This window comes from Panicum virgatum, chromosome 6N, assembly GCF_016808335.1.
Source record: "Panicum virgatum strain AP13 chromosome 6N, P.virgatum_v5, whole genome shotgun sequence".
NCBI lineage: Eukaryota > Viridiplantae > Streptophyta > Magnoliopsida > Poales > Poaceae > Panicum > Panicum virgatum.
The window spans coordinates 37,402,917-37,423,909 of NC_053150.1; the positions used below are offsets into that span (position 1 = coordinate 37,402,917).

The window sequence follows — 20,993 nt, forward strand, 5'->3', positions numbered from 1 at the left end:
CAAACCCAAACGCATCTACAATCCATCCGCATAAATGTTTACGGACGATCAATTCTACCTACGACTCAGACACTGAAACGTCTTCACATCAACAACTTTGTAGTTAAAAAAGCACTCAAAATTTTAAAATCTAAAGCTTTGCTACACAAGAAACTTTAAAAATAAATGAAAACAAAAAAAACTATAACCAAAACCACTAAATATAACAAAAAAAGAGCTCCATTTCCATATAAAAAATAATATCATATTTAAATAGTAGCACCACAACAATGCAGAGTCCAAAATATATACCATATATTATCACAACTTATACGAGAGGGGAACCTATGGTCCATGACAACTTTTAAATTTGATGAATAATTAGTATTTTCAATCATTCAAATAATATATACATGCATTAACAACTTATTCACCGGCTAAACCAACCCATAGACCCTACATTTTTACTAAACAAACCCTAAACTTTCTAAAAAATATCTTGTAGTCTAAAATTTTATAAAAACAACACTAGTCTTTGTAACAATTACTGATCTACAGTTACTGGCGCTGCAAGGCCACGCCAGAAAGTGGTCTCCCTAAACTGCCCTTCTCCCTGTTCTTCCCACTCCGTCCTCCAGCAGCGAACACTCCCCCTGTCCACTTCCCTTCCACTCCCCATTTCTACGCTGCTAGGGTTTCTCCCCCTCCAAATCCTCGCTGCACGGCCATGGCGAAGACGAAGCAGGGCAAGAAGGACGTGGATTCGTACACCATCCGCGGCACCAACAAGGTCGTCAGAGGTAATTTCGCCCACCCCCTGCTCCGGTCGCTGCCGTGTGTGCGTGTGCATCCTTGTCTTTCGGCGAGGAATCTGATGCCGCTGCAATGTCCGTGCCGGGAAGTGGGTGACTGCGTGCTTATGCGGCCGTCGGACTCGGACAATCAGCCGTACGTGGCGCGGGTGGAGAAGATGGAGGCCGACGGGCGCGGCAGCGTGCGGGTGCGGGTGCGCTGGTACTACCGCCCCGAGGAGTCCAAGGGCGGCCGCCGGCAGTTCCACGGCGCCAAGGAGCTGTTCCTCTCCGACCATTTCGACCTGCAGAGCTCCCACACCATCGAGGGCAAGTGCGTTGTCCACTCTTTCAAGAACTACACCAAGCTCGACAATGTGGGGCCCGAGGACTTCTTCTGCCGATTTGAGTACAAGGCGGCCACCGGCTCATTCACCCCTGATCGCGTCGCAGTGTACAGAGCTCAATGGAACCTTCTTTTATTGTTCTTTTCCTGTTGGTGCATTTTGAGCTTTCGTGCCAGCTAATTTTGATTTGCGATTTTATGTTTTAAGGTATTGCAAGTGTGAGATGCCATACAACCCCGACGATCTCATGGTACAATGTGACGCGTGCAAGGACTGGTACACTTGTCTCAGGGATTTGCAATTTAACATTTTACTGATGATTAGCTGTGTTTTGTCCACTTAGTGCTTGTAGAGTGCAGCAATTTCAAATTGATTTTTGTAGGAAAGCACATTAATACTAGTGTGTGGCATAACCACATTCTTACTGTTTTTTGGAATCAGAGATCTATGATCAGAGATTTTTGTTATTTTATCATTTTTAGATCTATACACAGAAAATATGACTTGATTTCAATAGCCAAGGACTATAGGAAATGTGTCTATTGCTCTACACCTCTACGTTGTCTCAAACTGGACACATTGTAGGAATTGAACTTTTGCTTTACACATGAAGGATAACACCTTTGCATATAAAATGCATTGTCTTATATGTCATCCTATATACAAAGTGATGCTAGAGGATTAAGGATTTCATGTAAGGGATTTATATTTTTGTAGCTGTATTGCTGTAGCAAGAGAACTGCTAGAGCATATATCTAAGATTGTTTGGTCCCACTGTTTGCCTACACAGCCATTTAGCCTGTGTACACAACGTGTAAACGCAACACAGTGGCTAGTCGTGTTCGTTTAATAAGCTGTTTACCCTTTTAATGACTGTTTAATTCATTTAAATAGCCATTTAGTCTGAATAAATAGCTAAACGGTAGGCGACCGACTGTTTAGCTGTCAAGGGCGCCGATGTCGAGGGTAGCAAGGCCTCGGCTACGCAGTTCATAGCCTTGGCCAGTAATGGTGCCGGGATTCTTCCCTGGCGGCCCAATGTTGAAGAGGATGAGATTAAGAAGAAGAGGTAGATTGGGGAAATGATAATTCTTGCTTATCCTTAGAAATGGCTGAGTACAAATATATGTAGGCACCTTGTGCGCTGCTAATTAGGAAACAGACGAACTCATTCCCCTACTCATAGCCTATTATTTAGCCACTCGTTGCCGCTGCTTGACGTGCTTCAGCTGGCGCACCGTCGGCAGCATGTCGCGCGTGTGGGCTACGCTGATACTGGCGTTCCCACAAGACATCCCCCCCTCGACGAGTAGCTCATCCTCGAGCTGGAATGACGGGTAGCGGTCGATGAACGTGTCTACATCTTCCCAAGTAGCGGACGTCGCCAGCTCACCCTTCCACTGTACTAGGATTTGGCACACCTCACGGGCATGGCGTGCACGGGCGGCGTGCTCTGGTTCGAGTACCGCGGCACCATGGCTGGTTGGAGGCGGTGCTGGTGGAGAAGCTGGTGGCGTGCTGACGAACTTCTTGAGGAGGCCCATGTGGAAGACGTCGTGGAGGCAGGTGCACGGTGGGAGCTCGAGTAGATAGGCGACATCGTTGACGATGGCTGAGATGTGGTACGGGCCGTAGAAGTGCGGTCGGAGCTTCACCTTCGAGGCGGTAATGGACGTCGGTGAGGAGCTCGTCCCGTTCTTCCATGCTCTTGGCCACCGCGGCCACGCGCGTATCGCTGGCTTCATAAGAACGGATGGAGGACAATGTGTCCTTGAGTGCAGTCTGGAACGCAATGTTCTAGACGTACTCCGCCTAGGGTAGCCAGCGCAGCGCCGCAGCCATTGTTGGGGACGATCGCCGGTGCGGTAGCGCAGGTACATGACGATGACCTTGTTGGCCGTCTCGGTCTGCCTATCAGACTAGGGTGGAAAACTGTCGTCATTTGGAGTTTGGCTCCGGAGAGGCGCATGAGTTCCTTTCAGAAGATGGATTGAACATTGGGTCCCGATCAGAGACTGGACTGTAGGACGCCATGGAGGCGAACAATCTCGGCAAAGAACACTTGGGCCACCGACTTCGCTGTGTATGGATGAATAAGAGTGATGAAGTGGGAGTCAAGAGGGATGAAGTGGGAGTACTTGCTGAAGTGATCGACCACCGTGAGGGTCACGGACTTCCGACCGACGCGTGTTAGCGCATCGATGAAGTCAAGCCCGATGTCTGTCCACGCCGAGGAGGGCACAGGCAGTGGCATGAGCAGGCATGCTGGGTGGAGTTGCTTGGATTTGTAGCGCTAGCAGGTTGCGTAGGCTCGGTTGTAGTCCTGGGCCACTGTGCGAAGGTTCGCGAGTGGAAGTCGCGGCGCAGGCGATGAAAGGCGCGCTGAATGCCCTCATGCCCCCCCCCATGGATGGCAACGATCATCTCCTGGAGTAGCGGGGACGCCGGCAGGATGTAGAGGCACTCTTGGAACGCCACCAAGTTGTCAACAAGGGACCACGGCGCCATGCGCTGTCCGGCGGCGATCTCGCTCCTGAGGGCCACCATAGCCGGGCCGGAGGTGTTGGCTTGGCGGAGTCGGTCGATGAAGTCGAACCAGGGGGTGGAGAGGGCGAAGACCACGGCCTCCTTTGTGTCCCATCGGGACAGACTGGCCTTATATTCCACTAAAAAATTAAAGCCGAGGAGCTTGCCGACCCAATGATGCTGCAGAATTGTCGCTAACCTTTGATCCGGCAGGAATTTAAGGATGTAGTGATCTATTTTGACAATGAACCTGCGGCCCCAGAGGTACGACCTTCAATTACGCACGGCAAGGATGAGGCTGATCGATTCGCGCTCGTATGCCGCCAGTGATTCGTGTCGTGGCGTGATGTGACGAGATGACTGAAGAAGGCGGTCGGGTGCTGATGTTGGAGGAGCACTGCCTCGAACCTATAAGTGGAAACGTCGCTCGATGATGTAGGGGATGGTGAAGACGGGCAGAGCAAGCACGAGCGCCGATGTGATGGCAGCCTTGAGGTCGTTGAAGGCAACCCCGGCCACCTCTGTCCAGGAGAAACCCTCCTTGCATAGTAGGGCAGTGAGCGGGGCGGCGATGGTGCCATAGTCTTTGACGAATTTGCGGTAGTAACCGGCCAGGCCGAGGAAATTGCGTACTGCATGCACCGAGCATGGTTGGGGCCATTTCGTGACGGCCTGCACCTTGGCCGAGTCGCCGGCTGCAGAGATTGTGTGGCCCAGGTAGGCGATGGAGGTGGCGCCAAACTCGCACTTGGATTGCTTGACGAAAAGCGGTGCTGATGGAGGACATCGAGGATGGCGTACACATGACGAAGGTGTTCCTTCCAAGAGCCACTGAAGATGAGGATGTCGTTGAAAAAGACGAGGACGAAGCGGCGTAGGAACGGGGACAGGACATCGTTCATGAGCTCCTAAAACGTTGTCGGGGTGTTGCATAGCCCAAACAGCATGACTAGGAACTCGTAGAGGCCATCGTGGGTGTGGAACGCCGTCTTGGCGGCATCGGCGGCGTTCATGCGCACCTGGTGGTACCTAGAGGTAGTAATGGGCCATGATCCTAATGGTCTCTTCATAATTCTACTTGGCCTTTATACATTTTTTGCTCAAAATTGGGGCCCGACCCTTGAATTTTCTAAGCCAAATTTCAAGGCCCTTTACCACCCCTAGTGGTACCCGAAGTGAAGATCCAGCTCGGTGAAGAAGCGTGCGCCAAAGAGTTCGTCGAGGAGCTCATTGACCACTGGGATGGAGTAGGCATCCTTCACGGTGATGGTGTCAGGGCGCGGTAGTCGATGCAGAAGCACCATGTGGCATCAGCTTTCTTGATGAGGAGGACCGTCAAAGAGAACGCCGAGGAGCTACGACAGATGATCCCCTATGCCAACATGGACGCACATTGGCGCTCAAGTTCGTCCTTGTGCGCAGCAAGATAGCGGTAGGGGCGGACCGCCACCGGCGTTGACCTATGTATCAGGGGATGTTGTGGTCTTGCGGTGGCATGCCGACGGGTTCGGCGAAGACGGCGGCGAACTCGTTGAGGAGCGCCGTCAGGAGGTTGTTGCCGAAACAAACCTGCAAGGAAGGACTAGACGGACTGGCGACTCCTTGCCAACAAACCTTGTGGTAGTGGCACCAAAAAGACAAGGTGAGAGCATCGAAGTCCCACAGAATCGAGCCCAGGGAGCCGAGCCACTATGTGCCCAAGACCATGTCATAGCTGGCCAGAAGAAGAGGGAAGAAGTCGATGGTGAAGATCTCGTCATCAACGGACAAGTGTGTGGCGCTGTAGATGCCGGGGCACGAGATGCGCTCACCATTGGCCACCGTGACCTTCAAGTCCCCAGGAGCTGGAGGGAGGTGCGGCTCGCCACGTCTTCTGAGACAAAGTTGTGCGTGGATCCCGAGTCAAGGAGCGCAAGGAGCTTGGTGCCGCCCAGGAAGACATGAACCTGCATGGGGGAGGAGAGCCTTGAAGCGATCTTGGTACTCGCCTACAGACCCCACACATTTGCACACCATGAGTTTGCCCAGCAGGTTGGAGCGCAGGGGCGGGCTGAAGCGGATGTTGAGGAGGTTGGTGAAGCGGCGCCATGACGGGGTGCCCTCAGAGCTGAGCAGTGAGCACAGGCTTCCAAATTGTAAGACGCCATCCCCACCTTCTCTTCCTCCGTGATGCATTGCTGGATGAAGTAGGATTTGCACCGATTGATGAACGTCAGGGGATCGGATTTCCCATCAAATTTTGGGAAATCCATCTTCTGGAATCAGGGAGGCCAGTTGTTGTGGTGTTTATCGGAGGTCGGGGTCCTGGTGCCCGATACCGAGTAGGGCGGATGTTGCTGTTGCTGGAGTGCATCGACCGTGGTTTGCGGGTTCTCCACTGTCGTCATGAGGGTGTTGGTCAGGGTGGCGAGGTCCGCTATGGTCTGCCATGACGGCTGTGGAAGGGACAGCGGTTGCTAGTGGTGTGGGGGCGGTGGTGGAGGATGAAGATGAAGAGGAATGCCTAGAAGCTAATACCAGGTTGTCAAGGGTGCCGACATCAAGGGTAGTAGGGCCTCGGCTAAGCAGTTCGTAGCCTTGGCCGGTAATGGCACCGGGATTCTTCCCTGGTGGCCCAATGTTGAAGGCGATGAGATTAAGAAGAGGTAGATTAGGGAAATGATAATTCTTGCTTATCCTTCCAAATGGCTGAGTACAAATTTATATAGGCACCTTGGCCCCTGCTAATTAGGAAACAGATCGACTAATTCTCCTTCTCATAGCCTATTATTTAGCCACTCGTTGCCGCCGCTTGACCTGCTTCAGCTGGCGCACCGTGGCGGCAAGTCGCGCGCGTGGGCGACGTTGATACTGGTGTACCCCTAGCGTTTACCGTTTAGACTAACACTGTGTGGTCGTGACAACTTCTTCATTTGTGCATGCCATAAACTGTTTCTATGTTCACAATATCCATTTCCAGTTTTGTTTCACCAAGGACAATGTGCAATTTCTCAAGTGCCTCAAAGTTTAGGTACCATCAACTTGCATAAATACTAATTGAGATATTATGTGAATCATATTTGCTTAGAAGTGCAAAATGGGGGTGCATGCTTTTGACGTGGTATGCAATCATGTAATTTTCCATGTCGCCTGCACCTTTTTAAAATAAAATTTGAAATAGTAATTAGATTTCCTTCCATTGGATGTGTGTCAGGACTTGGGGTCCATGCAAATAAATATAAAGATGCCCATTTGGGAATGTACAAATATTTTGTTTTCCCTGTTCCCTTTTATGCTGTTATTGATCTTCCATACACACATTATTTGGGTCCCGCCTTATTCAAATTCTATACTATACAGGTTCCATCCATCTTGCATGGGCATGACCATTGAAAAGGCGAAAAAGCTAGACCACTTTGTTTGTTCAGACTGCGTGAAGGAAAATGGATCAAAGAGACTTTCAAACACATATGCTACGTCCCCAAATTCGGAACCTAAGGTAAGCTAACTCCCTTGTCCTTTATATATTGTATGCGTGATTATTTGTTTTTCTTTTCTAGATACTTAATTGTTGGACACTTTAAGTTATATGATCCCTTTTCTTGGCATAACATTTATGGAATTGTTTTTTAGCTTATGGCATTCTTTGCCAGCTATTTCTTGAGTTAGCAAATTCTCAGAAGACAGAAGGCATTCTCCCATGGAATCTGAGTTTGCACTATGCTTAGATTGAAACCATGGGTTTTAGTGCATTTGATTGGTATCTCAAGGGGCTTTTTAGTTTTGTGCTATTGTTCTAAAGCTCATACTTTTTTGTGGAGCTTTTGCTTTCTGCCTCTATATCAATTTCAGTTATAGTTATTTCAAGTCCTTCATGGAAATGACCTTTATTCAATTTGCAGAAGCTGTATCGGGCTGCCTTTGCTTGTGCCTCACAATTATTGTTGTACCCAAAAACTATACAACTTAACTCCAGAATATCTATTGATTCTTCGTGCATATTTTGTTTACCTTATCTCCATGGATAGCTGACACAGGTGTGGTTGATTCTCAGATTGGCACAAGTCTTGATCTTTACATGTTTCGGGTGCTTCCTTTAAGATGTAGTGTGCATGTTTTGTGCAGTATAAGGAAAAAAGTGTATGACTCTGGATTTATGCAGCAATATGAACCTATCTTAACAGTACTATCTTTTTTGGTAACCACTGTGCATACTGCTTTGGTCTTTATCTCTGCATCTTAATAGCAATTCAACCACACAAATATTTAATCCTCTACTATGTTTTTCCTAACGCATGTTTGTTCTCTTTTGGCTCAATAAATTGTAGGCTGAATCAAAAAGGCAGAGGCGGTAACAGCTCGGAGGCGCCAGAATCCATCGCCGAGGAGACACGCTGCTTCTGCGGCGAACCAGCCCGTTGCGAGAGCGGAGGTGTACAGTGCGGTAGAGCCAGTGTTTGCGGAACCTTAGGCTCCGTTGTCTCTTGGGTTGTCAGGCATTATGTTATCGGAGGAACGGTTTTGTTCGTTTCAGCCGGTGTGGCATGCCGTACATTGTACGGCGCGGCGTGTTGTTCTTGTTAGGGAAACAGGGGTACAGCCCTGGCGTTGGCTTGTCGGATTAGCAGCTGCGTGTGCATTGTGTTAATTGTTAACTGAATTACTGTCGACAGTTACCTCTGTGGCTGATGATTCCAGTCATGTAGTAGTTGCCTCTGGGCTCTGTTGTTGCCGAGCCCAAAAGACACGAACAATGTTGCCTGTTAGACTGCTATTGCTGCCGTTCTGTAATAATTAGGGGTGCCAATTGGTGACCTATAGGTGTCCTTCTAATTCTCTTTAGTTTAAAATTTTGTACTAATTTTTTAAAACGATATTTCAATTTAAAAATTTAGTACAAAATTTTGAACTAAAGAGAGTTGGAGGTGCAGGTGCCAATTTGCACTTGTCAATCTGCCATTTGTTACGGCAGATGATTACAGGCGGCATCTGGAGATCACCAGCTGCTATCACTCTGCATCAGTCAGTTAATAGTATTTTTCTTTTACAATAAATCAGCATCAGTCACTAACTATCAGTCAGCCAGTAGTATTTTTCTCCTACAACAAATCAATATCAGTCACAGCCAGCCCAACAGATTGTTGTTGAACTGTCTGATGATGATCCTGCGAGTTGTCTCCGCGGATTGCCGTGGGCCTCGCCACAAACCACTGGCGCCGGGGACGACCACGTCGCCGGAATGGGGGGAGCCATCCGAGCCCAGCGGTTCCTAGCCGTTTATTTTTTTTTTTCATTTCATTACCCCAGCCGTTTGTTTTTGCCTCACCAAATCGACGCGAGTGGCGGTGGGCGCGCGAGCGGCGAGCCAAGCCCTCCCTCCTTCCCTCCCAGTTCGCGCACCCCGCAGCTAGCTACTCATGCCGCTGGCTGCTCTTCTCCTGGTCGCCGCCGCGGCCGGCGCCGCTCCGCCGCGCGCTCGCGGGGGCCGGACAGGGGCGCGCCGCGGCTGTGGGGTGCGCCTGCGCGCCAGAGCGGCGGCTGGGGAGGCCGCGCCGGCGCCTTCCAGGACCCAGGTGAGCCGCGGGGCCGAAATGCGGTACGGTCTCGTCCAGATTAATAATGCGTTGATGTAGGTTGATGCCAACAGAAATGTCGCGCAAATTGATGGGAATGTTGCCGGTAAAAAAATTTAAACATCAATGCACAACCCATCACTCTGATGGGCAGTGGCGGACTTAGGATTGAAACTTAGGGTATGCCATGTTAAAATTTTAACATACAATTCGGTTTTCGGTACAATCTAAAAAAAATCGATGCACAATAAAAAATTCCACGAGCAATTCGGTATACAAGTAATTAGGTTCAATACTTGCATAGATTACAATATAAATAGTAGAAGCAAATTAAAGGTGTGTTTGGTTGAGCTGTGACTTTTGGAGAAGCTGTTGTGAGCTATGGGCCATAGAAAAACAGCTGTGAAAAAAGCAGAAGGCCATCTAGTTCGGCAGCTGTAATTGTTTATTAGAAAACTATTAAGGGAACCCATATATCATCCACAATCATCTCGATGCGGCCCTCTCAAGGGAGGGGAGCGGCGTGGGGAGGACGCGGAGCCTCAACAACGATGAGGGTAGAGACGCGCACTCATCAGAGCAGGGCCGCGCACCCGCCGGACAAGGCTTGTGATGCGCTGGCGGGAGAGGAGGTGAGGGGCGCCGAGGAAGCGGTCGCGAGAGGGAGGAGAGAGCGACGTAAAAAAAAAACACAAACCGGTATCTACATAATCAATGGCAAGTGGGTAATTTGTATGCCCAAAAGTCAGTAAAAGTAGGAGAAAGTGCTTTTGGATCTATACTAATGAAAAGCTGACTTTGGAAAAAATGTTGCCACCGGTAGAAACAAGAGTAATTTTAGAAGATTGTAAATTATATCATAAATCTTATGCCTCCCAATTTGAACTAGAACTGAGAGGTCATCAAGATTGGTAAGACCTTTGAAGCTGTCCTCATGTCTAGTGTCATCAATATGATTGTCAAGTTGCAATTCAATTTTATTAATCCCAGTCAAATAAGTCATTAGAAAGAGAAGGGCTGGCTTAGGGTATGCCACGGCATACCCTGGCCACCCACTGGGTCCGCCAGTGCTGATGGGGACAATTTTGAGGCTAATGTAGCACATTAATCTAGGATTGAGCACGGGTGGATGCCAATTCACGGTTGACGTAATGGCGGTGATTTCAATCCGCGTCCTGTATTTTGACATTTCCAGGGCGCTCTGACTGCAGTAACTTCCACTTAGTTATGGAGTGGGTGGTGAATTAGTTTTTTCTTTAGGTTCCTCATGTGAGTCTATGTCATGAAGGATTGACAGTGCTAAGTGGTGTAGGTGATAATGGAGAAGATCTCTAGTGGTGAAGAAGTTGGGGGTGCTGGAGGGGCATACTCATACAGTGCACTGAAAAGATTGGATCAAATATGGTCTAGTATATGTGGACCACAAGTAGGTATGTGTCGGATAATCTAAACATTATACAGAGAAGTTCATCCGGATTTATTGTTTCTGATATTAGCTCTACTAAGTTTGGCAATCATGATCGGTACTTGGATTCATATCTTTTGCACGTGAGTTTTGGTTGCGTAATCTGTTATTCACCACATACAGCTGCAGGAAACTCCAATTGGCTCATCATGTGGAAAGCTCTCCAAATCTATGAAAATCACTTTGCTCAATAGTCAATAGGAAGCTTTTACAGGCTTTGAGAAACACCACTTCTTCGTAGAAATCTTTTGTCCAGACAAGCATGGGATTGAAATGTGCCATACATATTTTGTTTGTTCAATGAACCGCTTGAGGATGAGGGGCATGATTGGTAGTGCTGATAGTTAGCAGTTAACTGCTGAAAGACTAACTGTATGGCTTTCCAGTTTAACAATGGACTTGCAACTGCATTTAGTAAAAAAGTTAAACAATTGTAACTGAAAGTTTGAACATCTCTTTAACTACATACTGATGGAAATGCATGCATGCAGATTCGAACGTCCCTGAAGTTGTTACTCGGGTTCAAGGGCCGTTGGTTGATTCTAATCTTGGTGCTGGTTCAGAGATATTTGATGTAATAGTGTGTGGTGGCACATTAGGTATATTTGTGGCTACTGCCCTCAGTTCTAAAGGCCTTCGGGTTGGAATTATCGAAAGCAACATAATCAAAGGGGTAATTCAACCCTATATGGCTATTCCTGAGTTGTCCCAAGAACATTTTACTGAATCATGAAACATATCCCTATATCTGAAAAACAGAGGGAACAAGAGTGGAATATTTCAAGAAAGGAGCTTATGGAAATTGTGGAGATTGGCATCCTTTCTGAAGCAGAGCTTGAACAGATTATTTCAAGTGATTTCAATCCTGTAAGACCTTTCAGATCACAAATTGACATCAAATACTATTTTTGTTTTATCATGCCTTGTTGTCTATCAATTCATTTTTTCCTTTTTTTTTTTTTGCTGTGCAGAATAGATGCGGATTTGAGGATAAAGGTGACATTTGGGTGGAGAACATTCTTAATCTTGGTATTTCGTAAGTTATCTGCTGGTACCACATATAAATCAGCTTTCATTAGTTTGTATTGTGCCAGTTTCAAGATCTTGGGAAAATGGATGTTGCCCCCGTCATGGTTCTTACGGCAGTAAGGCGATGTGTGGCGAGTCACCACCGCCCAGCCGCCTAGGCGGGCTAAGGCGACGCCTTAGCCCAAAACAAGGGAAGCGCCTTGTCGCCTAGGCGACGCCATGAGAACCAGCCCCACATGATTTTGATATTTACGAAATATGCAAGATGATAGAGTATAAATATATGATTGAACAAATAATGATCTTTATTTGTACTTATAGCATAGTCTGAAAAGGGTAAATATGTAGTATCTGAAGTGGCAATGAGTAACATGAGACTAACATGTATATTGTTATCATTATATAGATCTTCAACTTTTGTTTGCAAGTTCAATTCCTTCTTCGTTCTATTTAGTTTATATTTTAAGTTGATTAATATCTAAAACATATGTATGCAGCAATTAGGAATACCATATAAAACTATTTCTTGATTAAAAGTCATCTTCAGGTTAAATTTCTTGCAGCAAGAGAAAGCTCTTAACATAAATAAAGAAATAATCTTAGCTGATCTATCAGTATATTTTACATTTTCAGGCCTGCTAAACTTGTTGAAACCATGAAAGAACGCTTTATTTCTTCAGGAGGAGCCATATTCGAAGGGAAGAGTCTATCAAGCATTTATGTCTATGATGATCGTGCAGTAAGTAAATTTTATTTTGTCTACTTAGCCATATTAAAACTGCTTCAATGGAGATTTCTAAATTTTGTAAGTACTTTGGCATAGTTTTTTTGTTTTTTTGGTAATAGATTGACCTGCATTATCCTTATCTGATTCTGAATGTATATTATCTTGTTTTTACTAATATAAGAAAAAGACACTCAACCACAGGGACGGCTTCACTAATATAATAAAAACTTATTTTGATCAAGAAATCATTCCATTTATTATGTATACTTTTAAATGTTCTTTTCAGAATCACTTACTTCAGAATTTAGACCAGTAGATCTATTGTTGTGCTAGTTTGGCATTAGATAGTTGGTATTTGCAAGCAAGGAGGTATTAACATTCCACTATTTTCCAACAGGTTCTAAAACTGAGTGATGGTGATTCCTTGCCTTGCCGACTTGTTGTTGATGCTATGGGTAATTTTTCTCCAATTGTGCGGCAGGTATTTCCACATATCTATGTATCCAAAGTCACATCATAGTTGATAACTTAATTCTACGAATGAGGCTTCCAACTTGTTTGATTTAGGTGTAGGTGTGGCACCTGTCTCTCAATGCTGCTTTAGTTTCTTGTATGGTGCCACTTAGTACAATAATGGTAGTTTCTGAAGATTACATTCCTGTCATACAAGTTAGCATGTGCTTACACCTATAGGAACATATGGTGGTGATGTTTCACTCAGCTTGAACAGTATGATAAGTTCATTAGTATCCCAGGGTTGGCTAAGCATATTTTAAGCTTTAAACCTGTGCAAACCAAGTTCCATGTTCACAATATAGAAGTAACTTTTGAGCAAAGTTTTTACTACATCAAAAATAAAAATGACATGCATGGAAACAGAAATTGGTTTTTTGTAACTTTAACTAAGGGCTTGTTTGGGAGGGCTTGTTCTGGCTCATCTTCACCAGAGGCACTGTAGCGCGAAGCTGTTTTGTAAGCTTTGGCTAAAATGAACTCGAAGCCAGGTGAAACCAATTTTTTTGGCTTCATTGGCTTTTAGCTTCACTAATGAAGCCATTTTGGGAGAAGCTCTCCCAAGCGGGCACTAAAAGGGAAGCTAGGAAGCACAGGAGGAAAGTTAGGGATATAGTTTGTAAAGTGTTTCAAATTTCCATAGATCTGATGCTCTCATCTTCATTGCATCAGGATTTTGGGATCATTGAACACTGTGCCTGTATCTAACTTTATTTTATTAGTCGCATATCCATCTTACTGCTGCAGTCATTTCCTGATTCCACTCTACAAATCAGTTATGACTCTTCTGTCCTTGTGCAAGATCCGGTCTGGTAGAAAACCAGATGGAATGTGCCTTGTTGTTGGTGCTTGTGCTCGTGGATTTGAAAAAAATACAACAAGTGATATTATTTTCAGTAGCTCATCAGTAAATAGAGCTGGAAATTCAGGAGTACAACTCTTCTGGGAGGTAATTGTTTCTTTCTCAATCAGCCTTTTTAATGCAAAATCATAGCAATGAACTTGGATGTCTAAACTTTGACATCATGTTCTCCACATTATTGTACTTTGTTCCACAAATGCAGCATTTTTTATAAAGAACAAAAGTGCTTTTGACACAGTTACCATCTGTTCTTTGTGAAATAGTTAAAAAATGCTGTTTCATGAACTGCTAAAAATTAATCCAAATGGGATTCAAACCCTTTTGATGTTCCAATGTTATATTCCTTGTCTCATTTGATCTGAGCGTTTCTATAGGCATTTCCTGCTGGTTCTGGTCCCAATGATCGTACTACGTACATGTTCACTTATGTTGATCCAAAATTTGGGGGCCCTAAGCTAGAAGAACTTTTGGAAGTGTTTTGGAAGCTTATGCCTGCTTACCAGGTGAATGATGTTCTGTCATATACTTACAGATTGTAAAGCTAACAGGATTCTTTGTCAGTGGCCGCATTTTGTTTTAAATTGGTTTATATCCATACTTTTGAGCAAATAAGTTTATGTACATACCTTTGGTATCTATTTTAGTCGAGTATCATTTATACAATTTGCTTTGTACTTAAAGAATCATTACTCAATCAAGGAACATGATTTTCGAACAGCATAATCAATTATTATTTACATTCATGGTGCACGACATATCCTGATATGTAAATGTACATAGCAAAAATGTGTTGCACTATTAGACATATTATCAATTTCTGGTACTTAGATGAAAGTTACAACATACGAGGACAGGCGGTTGTGATCTTTCTATGTTGATCGGTCCACCTTCCTTTTCTCTTAGGAGTCGAATATGACATTGTTAAGTATCCTTCTTGTTTATTGTTCTGCTGTTTTTTCAAATTAATGGACACGGTTGGCTTTTTGATTTATAACAAAAATGATCTGATGTCTCCATGGAAGTTTATCTATTTGATAAGCTTACGCCAATTCATCAACTGCATAGTTGTATGTGGTCTAACAATAGCATATGTAAGCTGAAATGCTGAAAACAGTTAAACTTAAAAATGTGATAAACCAGTTTGTCAGCAATTTCGTATGCATTGCTGTACATTATGATCTTGCTAATTTACATGTGTTTGTAAATCATGTTATTTATTTATTTATTGTTTTGTTTATGTAGGATGTAGTTCTTGAAAATCTGGATATAAAGAGAGTTATATTTGGAATTTTCCCAACTTACCGGGATAGGTATATCCTATGTCCTTCCTCTTTTGTCATGCCAATTTATGGCATATTGTATTCACGTCATGGGTGTTCCTTGGCTGAATATATGAGAAGTTTTATATGAAGAGAACAAATGCTCATTTGGACTTGAGAACTGTGCATTTTGTTAATACATATCTAGCATAAACACGAGTGATAAGTCCCAAGATTTAGCTTTGCTGTTCTTCTAAAAAAAGATTTAGCTTTGCTGATCATTATCTGGGCTGTATCTGCAGAGTTTCATAGTTTACATGTCCTTCTCTTCTGATTATACCATTATTGGCACTTTCGTGTTTAGGTTTATGTGCAAATCTGACACAATCAATTCCACCATTTCAGCCCCTTACCAGCTGCATTTGACCGCATCTTACAGGTATGTGATTTCTGTTATCAGAAGCTCTATTGGTCCTGCATCTGTTAACCCCCTGATGCCGTTGCACTTCAGGTTGGTGATGCTAGTGGAATACAGTCACCTGTTTCATTTGGAGGTTTTGGAAGCTTGACGAGGCATCTTGGTCGTTTGTCAAATGGTTGTTTGTTGAATTCCACTCATCTTTAATGCATTATTGTTTTATATCATGAAAAATATATGTTTGCTCTAACATTAATGAAAAACAGTCAAATTCATTCATATTGTAGTAAACTGAATAGAACTATACTTACATGTTAAATCATCACAATTCACAACCTACGCCTCTCTTAATTCATTTCATGAAACTACAGACTTGGCCCCTGTACCACAAAACTACACTTTCTAGACTACACCATTAGTTAGGAAATCAACTGGCATCCTTAGCCCATATGTTAAGATGCTATTAATTTAGATGTTAAGCCGCAGTATTGCTTTATTGCTATGAATCTTGCACGCCTTTACTTTTGCTGTGGTATGCTATCCATTTGGTTTCACATTCTTTCTTCTTTTTATTCTTTGGAGCTAAAGGTATATATGAAGCAGTTGAAGGTGATTTCCTGGATGCACATAGTTTGCGGCTGCTGAACCCTTACATGGTTAGTATACTCCATAGCCCTTTCATTATAATATGAAGTGGAGTAGAACCTAATTAGGTTTTCGGAATTGCAGCCAAATTTAAGTGCATCATGGCTGTTTCAACGAGCGATGTCAGTAAGGCCGCATGTCGATGTGTCACCAACCTTTATTAATGAGCTTCTCTTTGCTAATTTTCAGTCAATGCAGGTAACTTGGGTTGCTTAAAAGATAAGCCAGTGTCAATTGTTTTATTTATCTTATAATTTTGATTCTTTTTTCAATATCAGAAGCTTGGGGATTCTGTACTCCGGCCATTTCTCCAGGTTGTTACTTGCACATTGTACTAAAACCCAGGAATTTACATTGTTATATCCATATACAAAATACTGTTGAAATTGTGCATTTGCAGGACGTGATACAATTTGGACCTCTGGTGAAAACGTTGGGTCTAGTAATGCTCGATCGGCCACAAATTCTCCCTTCAATATTTAAGCAGGTAAAACATGTGAAAAATAGCACAATCTCCCATTTTTCTCTTTTGAGTTCATGAAAGCTGCGATGCCTTGGCAAATCCTTGCATTAAGGTTTGGCAAATTGGAGTTTAGTAGCACATTGATTCTGCTTTCTTCCAGGTTGGACTTGGAGTCATCCTTGAATGGTCAGGCCATTTTCTGATGCTTGGTTACTACACTTTCCTTTCTACCTTCATCGATCCAGTCACGAGGTACAATGGATGGCATCTCTCTAGTGTCAAAATCCACACTTCTGTACTGTCTAACATTCTGGCATGCTTGCTATTTTCAAAACATTTTGAAGAACTTGGGTCGAATCCTTGCCTCCAAGAGACAAATATCAATGGAAACGGTATCTTGAAGCATGGAGATATGGAGCTGGTTTAGATTATCGTCAAGGGGAATAAACAGCTTCATTGTAAAGAACTCAGGTCTCCCTTAGGAAAACAAGAAACGTGTATAGATAAATCTCCATGTGTACAGCTTTCCGTTAGAGGAAAACATTTTGAGAACAGAACAGACAGAATCACTGATTGATTAAGTCTGTTTTTCACTTGTAACTTACTACTTAGCTGAACTCCTGAAGTGAATATGTGTTGTCCATATCATTTTTCCAATAATGCTGAATCAAGCTCAGTGTGGTTTGATATGTGTTGAATAATGTATCAACTATGCAAGCTGAAAGTAAATGCCTCGTATTTTGCGTGTGGAACAACAATTAACTTCCATTTTATCAAATAAACAAGCCATACAGGGAGATTATGTGATTTGTTTCACCGTCTCAGGTCAAATAGCCACTCCTGTGAATAATGAACATGTGGTCCAAAAATGATATCTTTTTTCCTCCATGAAATGCTCTATTTAGATAGCCAATAACAAAACATGTCAATGCAACAATAAAATGGGTCGCAACAAGTGTTATTTTGTGTTTCGGACAATATACCTTATCAGGTCTACAGAAGGAGCAGTATTGGTTGTAAGATTCACCAATATTCACAGTAACAGATTGGGATGACTGGATGAGGTTGTGCTTTGGTGCAAGGCCACAACAGAGTATGCAATTCCTCAATTACAAGATGCACATTTGTATTAAAAAGAATATTTCCAGGATACATTTGAAGCAGATGGTTCCTGTGTAGAGTGTCTTAAAAAACTTTTCTATGTCAAAACCTATCACACTATCAACAACTGTTGCTATCTTTTAACACACTCGATCTGGATAGTCAGATCCTGAACCCCAGCTTCATGAAATATTCGTGAAGCTCTATTTCTTATGGAAGACTTGTCAGCTTCGGCGGATACGTGTAGGTGAAAAGTGCCTATGATGTCAGTATTTGTTAAGTTCCATACATGAACATTATCGACTCCAAGGACACCTTCAATCTTCATAACATCATCCAACGCTGCAGTCAAATCCTTTTCATGACTCCTTGGGACTCTCTGCAACAGAATTTCAGCAGAATTCCTTAACAATGGAAGAACAGAAGATATGATCATTACTGAAATGAATACTGAGCATAGAGGGTCGGCTATAAGCCATCCCTTGTACTTGATCAGTAAGGTCGATATTACGACACCAACGCTTCCCATTGTGTCAGCAAGGACATGCAAGAAGATTCCTTCCATGTTGTGGTCAATGTGATGCCGGTGTCCTGATTTCTTAGGGTTTCCAGGTTCTGATGAGCTCAGTAATACTTTCGAAGAGTGACCTTCTGTGCCGTGAGAATGCATATTGCTAAGAGGAACCTCAAGAATCTGTTGCCCGATACTAATACTGCTGCAATTTTGATGAGCATGATCTCCACTGTGATGGCAATGTTCTGAATGGTCATGGTGATGATGCTCATGGCCATGGCTATGGCTATGTTTATCCTTGCAGGTGTTATCCATGATGTTGTTATGAATGCCCTCACAATTACTATTACCGCAGTGATCATGGTTATGCCTCTCACCTCCATGGTGATCAGAACATGCCTTAGCATGATTAACAGTGTGATGATCATGACCATGATGTTGATGATTTTCATGGCCATGATTTTGGTGATCTTCATGGCCATGATGATGTGAATGAGAATGTGAGTGGGAGTGAGAACAGGTACCACCATGAGCATGATGGTGCTCCTCATGAAAGAAAACCAGTCCAATGATGTTTACGACAAGTCCACCGACTGAAACTGCCAAAAGACTACTAGTTGATATTTCCCGAGGCTCAAGAATCCTCTCAAATGACTCCAACACAATTAGCGCACCAACAAGAACCAAGAACACTGCATTAACATACCCTGACAGTACCTCAAACCTGCCCCTTCCAAAGTTGTACATCCCATTCGCAGGCAATCTTGCAATGTAGGATGCATAGAGACCAATTGCCAGTGCAGCACAATCAAACAACATATGGCAAGCATCAGAAATCAGCCCAAGACTATCACTCATGAACCCACTGCCAAATTCCACAAACATGTAAGCTGTATTGATCAAGAGAAATGCAGCAATCTTCCTTGACTTGCGCTCACTCAGGATATGCCTGACTGGACCCATGACTGCCTCATAAACCGACTCTGACACATCTTCGCTCCCAAGCTCCACATATCCTGCAGGAGCCAACTCCCTGCTGGCGATCCACAAGAGGAATCCACAGATCAAGAAACCCGGTAAAGACAGCTTCGGGTAGTATACCAGCTCAAGAACAAGAGTGCACAAGAACGTCATTGCAAAATCCACACTTGGCCTACCACTGCCGCCATCATGCTCCTGCCGCCGGCCCAAGGCCATCCCAAAGAAGGACGCGTTAAGCAACACCCACCAGAGCGGGACGATCGGCACTTCTCCATCAAGACGGCCGCTGGTGTCGCTGCTACCGAAAAAGGAGAGACCCACAAGGGCCGGCACGGAGAGGACGGCAGCGGCAAGTGCAAAGGCCGCCGCTTGGGCGCGCCGACTGCGCGTGGCATGCCGCGCGGTGGCCGAGTGTTCTGACGAGGAAAGGAAGCCAGAGACGAATGGTATCGCGAGGGTCACGGAAGAGGATCGGGGTATGCAAAACAGAGATAAGGCCGCGACGGCGACGGAGAGCACGCGGCGGCGGGAGGGGCGGCGGAGGGCGCGGGCGAGCAGGGCGCCAGCGGACTCCGCGAGTACGAGGAGGCCCGGGGAGGGGAGGACGCGGAGGGCGACGAGCCGGAGGAGGAGGGAGAGCGCGAGGAGGAGGGCCGGGCGGAGGAGGGCGGGGAGCCCCGGGAACGGGTGGTGGGCCTGGTGGGCCTTGCGGGAGACGGCGGCGAAGTGGAGGAGGAGGAGCGCGGCGGCGGCGAGCAGCGCGAGGAGCGGGGGCAGCGTGAGCACGTGGCCCAGGGAGGGGAGCGCGCGCGCGGCGGGCGCGAGGAGGAAAAGCGCGTGCAGCACGAGCAGTCGGAGGAGCGTGGCGGCGCACGGGGACGAGGGGGAGGCGGATGCGGCGGAGGGGAGGCCGCGGGCTTTGGACGGGGTGGGGAGCGGCGTGGAGGGGAAGCGGAAGGACGGTTGCGCGGAGAGCCGCGGCGGCACGGACAGCCGGAGGTGCGGCGCGTGGCGGCCGGACATGGCCGGCGGCGGCGGCGGCGGATCGGGGGCGGAGGAGCGGAGGTCGGGGGTAGGGCCGGGTGTGGGAGTGACCGGAGGAGGCGAGGAGTGGACTATGGACTAGTCGTCAGTCATACTGGCCTCGCGCCGTGGGTAGTTGGTTTGGAAACGATGGGCCGTGATTTCCTAAAAAAAATGATCGAGGGCTGAAACCCAAGTGGACCGGGTCGAACCTTTCCTCCTGGATCTATCATTGGTCCTGTTTGGTTGGGGCCCTAGCACACCTAGCACGAGTTCTATATGTGCTAAGAAACCAAACGAACTCCAATTATACTAGATGAGTCTTTGAGGCCCACACCCAATGTTACTTTGCGTCCCTAGATTAGGGCACCTGCATGACTCAGTATAAAAAAAAACTCCGGACAGGGTGCCGCCAACTCGGCCACCCCGCGTGCATGTAGCTAATTATTTAGACATGTTTTCCATAAATCAATGTGTCTTATATAATTATTTGATCAAAGCACTTTGTGTGCATGTAGCAAAATTTTTTGATTTGTGCTAATGTGTAGCACAAACCAAACAAAATCTTGTGCTAGCACTTGTAGTATGCAAGCATTTTTTATTTATGTTAGGTGTGCTAACCCCAAACCAAACAGGGCCATTCTCTCACCAGCTGCTTTTCTATACTATAAAAGTTGAAACAATTAAAAACAATTCTCACCCAAAGTGGACCACCCTTACCCCTCACAGATGGCCCCACACCGCGGGTCCCAAAATGGTGGATAGATGGTGGATAGATGAAAACAGCTATTTCTAAAA

The 20,993-nt window shown here is 45.3% G+C and overlaps 3 protein-coding genes across 9 annotated transcripts; 2 read left to right on the top strand and 1 right to left on the bottom strand.

Moving 5' to 3' along the window:
* The first annotated feature begins 578 nt into the window (after positions 1-578).
* On the top strand, positions 579-8,437 carry LOC120678503 (chromatin remodeling protein EBS-like). 2 transcript variants are annotated; one of them, XR_005676611.1, is made up of 5 exons: positions 579-779; positions 882-1,224; positions 1,325-1,367; positions 6,983-7,121; positions 7,951-8,437. XR_005676611.1 is itself a non-coding variant. In XM_039959736.1 (5 exons), the coding sequence occupies exons 1-5, from the start codon at positions 707-709 to the stop codon at positions 7,975-7,977; spliced, it is 651 nt and encodes a 216-aa protein (XP_039815670.1). In that variant the 5' UTR covers positions 587-706; the 3' UTR covers positions 7,978-8,437. The 2 variants fall into 2 exon arrangements, 1 of the variants encoding a protein (XP_039815670.1); XM_039959736.1 differs by having other exon boundaries at positions 587-779; positions 1,325-1,393.
* A 409-nt stretch (positions 8,438-8,846) lies between these two features.
* On the top strand, positions 8,847-17,281 carry LOC120678502. 6 transcript variants are annotated; one of them, XR_005676610.1, is made up of 18 exons: positions 8,847-9,218; positions 10,508-10,625; positions 11,152-11,333; positions 11,420-11,527; positions 11,632-11,696; positions 12,323-12,428; positions 12,814-12,897; positions 13,732-13,878; positions 14,166-14,294; positions 15,034-15,101; positions 15,415-15,489; positions 15,562-15,646; positions 16,057-16,124; positions 16,198-16,311; positions 16,392-16,427; positions 16,514-16,600; positions 16,737-16,828; positions 16,921-17,281. XR_005676610.1 is itself a non-coding variant. In XM_039959731.1 (18 exons), the coding sequence occupies exons 1-18, from the start codon at positions 8,862-8,864 to the stop codon at positions 17,021-17,023; spliced, it is 1,983 nt and encodes a 660-aa protein (XP_039815665.1). In that variant the 5' UTR covers positions 8,847-8,861; the 3' UTR covers positions 17,024-17,281. The 6 variants fall into 6 exon arrangements, 5 of the variants coding, with proteins under 5 accessions (XP_039815665.1, XP_039815666.1, XP_039815664.1 ...); XM_039959731.1 differs by having other exon boundaries at positions 15,456-15,489; XM_039959732.1 differs by having other exon boundaries at positions 15,456-15,489; positions 16,395-16,427.
* A 389-nt stretch (positions 17,282-17,670) lies between these two features.
* On the bottom strand, positions 17,671-20,298 carry LOC120678501. Its single transcript, XM_039959729.1, has one exon. It carries the CDS (start codon positions 20,193-20,195, stop codon positions 17,811-17,813), a length of 2,385 nt encoding a protein of 794 aa, XP_039815663.1. The 5' UTR covers positions 20,196-20,298; the 3' UTR covers positions 17,671-17,810.
* Positions 20,299-20,993: the final 695 nt, after the last annotated feature.